The 6,907-nt window shown below is 28.5% G+C and overlaps 2 protein-coding genes across 2 annotated transcripts in view; one reads left to right on the top strand and one right to left on the bottom strand.

Annotated features, from left to right (window-relative positions):
* Window positions 1-234: 234 nt before the first annotated feature.
* Window positions 235-2,937, bottom strand: LOC108575833 (probable ATP-dependent RNA helicase DDX52; the record flags this gene model as incomplete). Its single annotated transcript, XM_017938738.1, has 12 exons — window positions 2,821-2,937; window positions 2,481-2,729; window positions 2,216-2,401; window positions 1,867-2,122; window positions 1,724-1,796; window positions 1,404-1,607; window positions 1,227-1,317; window positions 1,037-1,159; window positions 786-936; window positions 641-716; window positions 402-569; window positions 235-340 (listed from the first exon to the last, which is right to left on the bottom strand). Coding segments are annotated over exons 1-12 (1,770 nt in total), but the record flags the coding sequence as incomplete, so codon positions are not given.
* A 719-nt stretch (window positions 2,938-3,656) lies between these two features.
* The window catches only part of LOC108575859, a 3,384-nt gene continuing 133 nt past the window's right edge, over window positions 3,657-6,907 (top strand). The window contains exons 1-5 of the mRNA XM_017938773.1: window positions 3,657-3,719; window positions 3,792-5,657; window positions 5,731-5,916; window positions 6,272-6,444; window positions 6,759-6,872. Of these exons, the coding sequence (XP_017794262.1) occupies window positions 3,657-3,719; window positions 3,792-5,657; window positions 5,731-5,916; window positions 6,272-6,444; window positions 6,759-6,872 (2,402 nt within the window). The remainder of the gene's footprint in view (window positions 3,720-3,791; window positions 5,658-5,730; window positions 5,917-6,271; window positions 6,445-6,758; window positions 6,873-6,907) is intronic.

Genomic DNA, 6,907 nt, shown 5'->3' with positions numbered 1-6,907 from the left:
TTGTTTGTAATTTTTATTTTTCCGTTGCATTTACTCGGTGTCTTTTTTAGTTTTAGGTTTCGTTTTACTTTCTTTTAGTTTTGTTTCCTTTTTAAAAGAGATAAAACAGTTGTAGATTAAATAATTTACATGACATTATGTATGCATAAGATTGTCATTTCTACTCACAACTTTTTTCGATATTTTCTGTTTCCTTTTAACAATTTGTTTTCCTTTCCTCTCTTTCATTACTTTTCCTTTATTTCCATCGCTTTTTCTATTTTCCTTATCCATTCTTTTATCTTCATTTTCTTCACCTTCTAATTCATGTTTGTTTTCTAAAGTGTTTACAGCAACCTTTCTGTAATATGTAAATAATATTATATTATGTTGTTGTAAATGTAAGTATAATAACATTGTACCTTATCTTTTCCTTATTATGTACACGTTTGAACGTTGGTATGGTAGATATTTTTTCTCTAGTAGGAGCTGAGCGTTCGAGTTTTCTTCTTTCTTTTTTACTATGTTTTTTCACAGCTAACATATAGTCAGGAATATCGCAACCAGATTCTCGCATAATAGTAGCTATACTAAAACATTAAAAATTATTTGTAAATATTTATATCAAATGTTTTCAATGTAAAATTTGAATAATGCTCACCTCCTTAGATTTGTAGTATCTTGTTCAGTAAAAAAGGTAATTGCTTTTCCTTTACGACCAGCTCTACCGGTACGACCTATTTTAAATTAATCAACGTTAAAAATTCTGAAACATGAATTTTCCCATCAATGTTAAAAATACATACCAATTCTGTGAACATAAGAAATAGCAGACGGTGGGAAATCGTAATTAATAACAAGATTTACACCTTTAAAGTCAATACCTCTTGCCATTAATTCTGTACAAATTAAAATCCATATTTTTCCTTCTCTAAAACAACGAATAACATTGTCTCGCTAGAAAAAAAAATAAAAAATAAAAGGAAAAAATTTGTATTAAACGTATTGCATCAAATGACATTTGGTTAATAAGTAAATAATCTGTGTAAAATAATACCTGCGTTTGTGTTCTATCGGCGTGAATAACATCAACATTAATTCCGTCATATATGAGCTCATTAAATAATTCTTGTGCTCTTTCTTTGCTTTGTACAAATACCAACACAGGCGGCAATACTCCCTTCGTTAAATATAGTTGTACATTTATTAAGAGAGGCTCATTAAATGTATTAAAATAAAAATAGTACCTTTTGAATAGTATTTCTAAACGCTACAAGTTTCCCTCTCTCTGCACCAACGAATAAAAGTTCTTGTTCTACTAAATCGGTTGCAGCATTTCTATGATAAACATAATATCAGTAAACATTTGTTTGAGTAAGCAATATCGAATTTGTGTAACAGTCATTAGAAAAACTAGAATAAACCTGTGGCCAACTGTAACCGTTATAAGACCTTTCAAATTTCGTCGACACCATTTGATTACTGTAGGAGTGCTAGTCGCACTAAACATTGCTTTATTTAATTTTTCATTTGTGCATGCTTTTGAAATTATTTCCAATTGATCTCTAAATGATCTGGTTCCATCTTCAAAAAGTTTATCTGCTTCATCCACAATTAGCCATTCAACACTGTATACATTTAATCAAATTTTAATTGCATGTTATTATGTTTTATTTATAAACAAGATGAAATTAAGTTGAAGCAAAATTTATAAATTATAAAATGTGCAACATTAGTTACTTACTTGCTAAAAGAAATAGCTGGTGGATCTTGATTTAATAGAAATATTATTCTTTTTGGTGTAGTAATTAATATATCTGCAGTAAATGAAAGTATGTTAATATTAAATTATTTCATTGTACGTTTTTCAACATGTTTTATACCAACCAAATTTTTGTGAACTTTTAGGTCCATATTTATTTAATGCTTGATTTATTTTACTTATAATATGTACTCTAAAATTATATCCTTCACTAAGGTGCAAACATTCTCTATATGTTTGTTTTGCTAATTCTCTAGTTGGATTTAAAATAATAGCTCTGAATCCTTTCTTTTGTGGTCCAGCCAAATTATGAATTATGGGTAACAAAAATGCAGCTGTTTTTCCCGATCCTGTTGGTGCACAAGCTAGTATTTGTCTACCCTATTTTAATAAAAACTATTAATATTTTAGTTTTTGCTAAAATTGTTAGTATATGTAGAACATTAGAAGATATAAAATGTATAATAATCTGACTTGTAACAGAGCAGGTATAGCTTGCATTTGAATTGGTGTAGGATGAACATAACCACAATTTATAATATTATTTAGTAATTTGTCTGGTATTCCGTAAGTTGTTGATAATTTCATAAATTCAGAAATTGGTTCAGGTATACGACTGCCTGTGACTTTTATACGATGTTGATTACGAAATTGATTAATCTAAAAGAAAAATTACAATTCTTCAGAATGATATTGCCTTTAAAATTAGTTAACTCATAGTAACAAAATGTTACAGAACCTTTTCTCGTTCTAATTTTAACAGTTTATCTTCGGTTAAAGATGTTTCTTTATACTTCTTTTTTATATTATTTCTATTTTTAGAGATAGACATATCATTAAGTAATATCAATTCATTAATATTTTCTGTTTCTTTCTCAATTTCATCATGTTTCCTTTTTTTGCGCAGTGTCGAGTAATTTATGTTATCGAACGTTTTAATGCATTTCTCTTCGTTATTAAGTATATTTCCAGGTTGTTTCTTGACGAGCTGTTACAATTAAAGTGTTTATTATACTGTTGAAGTTCGTTGAAAATATGCTTATATTTACAAAACGTAGCGTTTCTCTTTGAAAAAGTACCTGAAATCTTTCCGCATCAGCTTGAAAACGTCTTTTATCAAACTTTACACCATTGGAAAGCTTTCGAAAAAGTTCATATGCGTCCATTATTTGCTATTGTATTTAATAATGAGTCAATTTGTTCGTATTTTTGTATAAGTTTACAATTATATTATACATAACCTTCGTTATTACAGTAAACGAGAAACATATACACTCAGTTTTTTTTAACTTAACACGGAAATGTATCATTTATCATAGTAACATAAGTATAACCAACATTGCCACATAAAAGATTGTCGATAGAACAACAACTCCACCTGTTAAATCGTTAGGAAGGGAAAAAGTTGTATCCATCTATCTACTATTAAGGTAAACAGAGCAGCCAGTTTATGTTTCCGTAACGAAAAAGATGTAAATGATTAATGAAATTTTTGTATATGAAAACTAAGTAGCTTGTTTTGATATAATACCATCGGTTTATTGTATAAAATGTTTATTAAAAAATACAAAGTTGATGTAAGTAGTAATTAATATTTGAAGAAGTTTATTAAGTAAATCAATCCTTGACAGTATGCAATCCCAAACTTTGATTTATGTTCATCGCTTTATTCAATTTTTTTCAGATTACTATGTAACGCTATCATTTGATTATTTTATTTATATCTTTTCAATAATAAACAGTATGTTCGTTAATAATGCTTTTACTGATTGGTGTGTAAAGAAATATTTTATTTTTTATCCACCTTAAGCAAGGACCATTACCGGAACAAATAAGCCTTCCTTGATTAATATTTGTTTTCTCTAAGTATATATTTACTATAATTTTTGGCAGATCTATTTAAAAAATTAAAAATATGGAAGGTCATTCGTATGTTTCATGTATCAAGATTAATGGAGTTCGTATTTTACCACCTATGGTATGAATGTTAATTACATTATATACAATTATCATTGAATGTTCATTCTGTAATAAATTTTATCTTTTTCAGATAACTAAAGATATCAAAAGAGAAATGTCTAATTATAAACAATGTGCAATAAATATAGAAAAAAAATTGACTGCTTTACGTATTTCTAGAGAATGTAACAATGGTATGCATTTAGGAAAGATTAAAAAAGAATCTAAGGATATACAATTTAGAAAGAAAGTTCATAGTTTGAAAGGGAATCTGGTTCCTCTTGAGTATAAAAATAGTAATTATAATAAAACAAATATTACAGATATGAATGATGTTCCGATAGAAACTTTTGAAAGTTCTAATGAAAATATAGAGAATAGCTCGCAATTTAGTAAAAATTTAAACACGAAATATAAATCTGAAAATCAGATAAGTTTGACTTCTGGTACAATTTCAAGATCAGAATCCCTAACCACTAGTATTGATACAGATCACTGTTTGAATGAATCAGCTTCAACAAAATCTAGTACTACAGAAACAGTATCAGAGATTTGGAAACCACAAGTGCCTAAAACATTAAACATTATTCCATTGACATTGAGTAACTCTAATTGTAAAGGAAATAAAAAGTATCAAGAAAGTGATTTGGATAATATAGAAGATACTCCTAAACTAGTGCGTCAAGGTTCCTATGTGTTGGATACTCCAAGTCCTATATTATTAGCACATATGCAAATGGAGCTAGCCAGTTCAGCTTGTACTCCCTGTTCAGAATATGTTCCAACCAAACTGTGTGCCAATATGATCCATCCAAAGGAATGGAATGTTGCACAAGCTAAAGTTGAGTGGGAATATGAGACTAAAAGCAAAGAATCTATTCCTATGGAATCATTTAAATCTGTGTCTACACTTCAAGGAAACTCTTATTCTAATACTGGTCGTACAATGTGTAAATCAATTTCTTTACAAACAAAACCTAAATCCTGTTTTGCAATGTATCCATCTACAAGATCTGTTGATTGTATTCAAACAATGTTAGCTAAAGAATATACAGATAGAAGTAATAAACAAATTAATCATGGTAAGAAGTTTACTATGGATAACAGTATTGAGGAAAAACAAAGATTTCAAACACAGAGAAAATGTCACAGTTCTTCTACTGTTAATTCAACATGTAAACTTGAAGGTTCCCTGGAAGACCTAAATGAGTATAATAACACTTCTGTAAGTAATAATTTGACAGGGAAGGTCTCAAGTAACATAGAAATACAAGACTCTATATCTAAGTTAAAATCTTCCATTGCATCTGATAAACTTTTAGTAGTTTATAAAGAGGTACAAGATATGCATAAAAAGCAAATGGCTGAACTAATGTCTCGACAGCAAAGAGAACAAATACTACTTCAAAAGGAATTTGAAGAACAACAGTTACTTTTGTTGACTGAGATTAAAAAATCGTTTCCAGAAATTTCAGGTTCACTACTTTCTGAAAATATTTTATCCCCAGCTTTCGATCAAATCAAAACCCCTAATGGTGACAAATGTTTCGAAAACGCTGATAATAATACACAAAATATCAAAACATTAAAAAATAATTTACAACACGAGAATGAAGTAGAACACTCACAGGATGATAATACAAAAATAGTTCTGTGTCCATTGAATTACATTTATTCTGACATAAATTTTGATAATGCTCCCTGCTCTATTAATTATCCGTGTGTGGTACAATCATTAGAAACAGAACTAGCATCTAAAATTAATAATTGTGTGACCAGAATAGAAAAGAAAGACACAGAGATACAACCACCAGCTGACACAAGAAACGATGAAGAGAAATCGTTAGTAGAGAATGATGAATGTAAACGTTCAAATGTTAGTCGGGAATTATTTCCTTTAGATAGTAAAACTACTCATGTACCAATCCTTGATAGGACAATATATGCTGCTAAACATGTAAGAATAGTCTAAATTTATATTTTTTATTTCGCACGCCACTCAAAATCACATAATAATATTTGTGTTACAGATAAAAGCAGCAACTATAATCAGTGCATATGTAAGAGGCTATTTAGTACGTAGAATGATGCGGACCGAACGCGTGATTGCTTTAAAAAATACATATAAGGAAGCTTTACACTGCATGCTTAAACTTCATGTCGACGCACCCCTTAATCGTTCAGAATTTAATTTTTTACATCGTCTTCAATTACAGGTAACATTCTCAAGAATTTAGTAGAAAAATATGTTTTTGTTTTTTTATAATTTTTTAAAACAGTTTAAAACAGTTGATGTTTTAGTTTACTAATTATGTGAATATATGGTGACATGTTTGTTATTTTTCTTTTTTTATTTATATTTACTTAATAATAATTAGCAATCAATAACATAGAATTAAATAAATAGTTTCTACTTAAGATATCTTACATCTTTTTAATAGTAGAAATATTTAAATATAGCTTACTTAAATTTATTATTTTATTGCTGTCAATAAGTCAAATGAAATCAAATCTTTAACATGGAAGTGTTTGAAAGAAGTATATTCCTAAGAATTTTGTGATTTCTAAAAGTGCGATGCAGCTTCTATGAATATAGTGGAGTTATTTGCCCAAAATCCTCCGAACAGAATGCAAGTAATAGCGCAAGATCGTGAAATCAAGCAATCTCGTATAGAACGTCCAACATCTGCAAGATCGTACTCGTTTGCAACACAACGGACTTTAGCCAGGAAAAAACTGAAGGAGTATGACTCTGCATAGTAAAATTTACATTACCTTTTATAAAAAGTTCAATAAATTTTAATGTAAAATGTTATTAAGATAAAATAAATTATTTTATTATTTGCTATTATCACTTGTATTAAATATTTTGTATTTTATATACATTGTGGTGTCTGTAGTGCACTTTGCGTTTTGTAGTAAGTAGTTTCTTTCATAGAAAAAGAGAATTTACATTATATCAATGTAATCATACTTGATTTCAATAATTGTAATATCGATTATCGATAATCGATCGAATATCGTGTAATTTATGTATTGTTTCGTTTTTTATCGCTAGGATGGAAGAGTATCAACCAACTTCGTTTGTTCGTTCATGTTTGTCTAGATCTAGATGTCAAACTTGGACTTCAGATGTTAAAGAAAGACTTATCTCTTCAAATATTTTGTGTAAGTTATTACCTTTTTCAAATATAATTGCGAAAATCA

Source organism: Habropoda laboriosa, unplaced genomic scaffold (genome assembly GCF_001263275.1).
Source record: "Habropoda laboriosa isolate 0110345459 unplaced genomic scaffold, ASM126327v1 scaffold243, whole genome shotgun sequence".
Taxonomy (NCBI): Eukaryota; Metazoa; Arthropoda; class Insecta; order Hymenoptera; family Apidae; genus Habropoda; species Habropoda laboriosa.
Note: the sequence above shows the minus strand (reverse complement) of the source record. Positions and strands in the feature narration are given on the sequence as shown.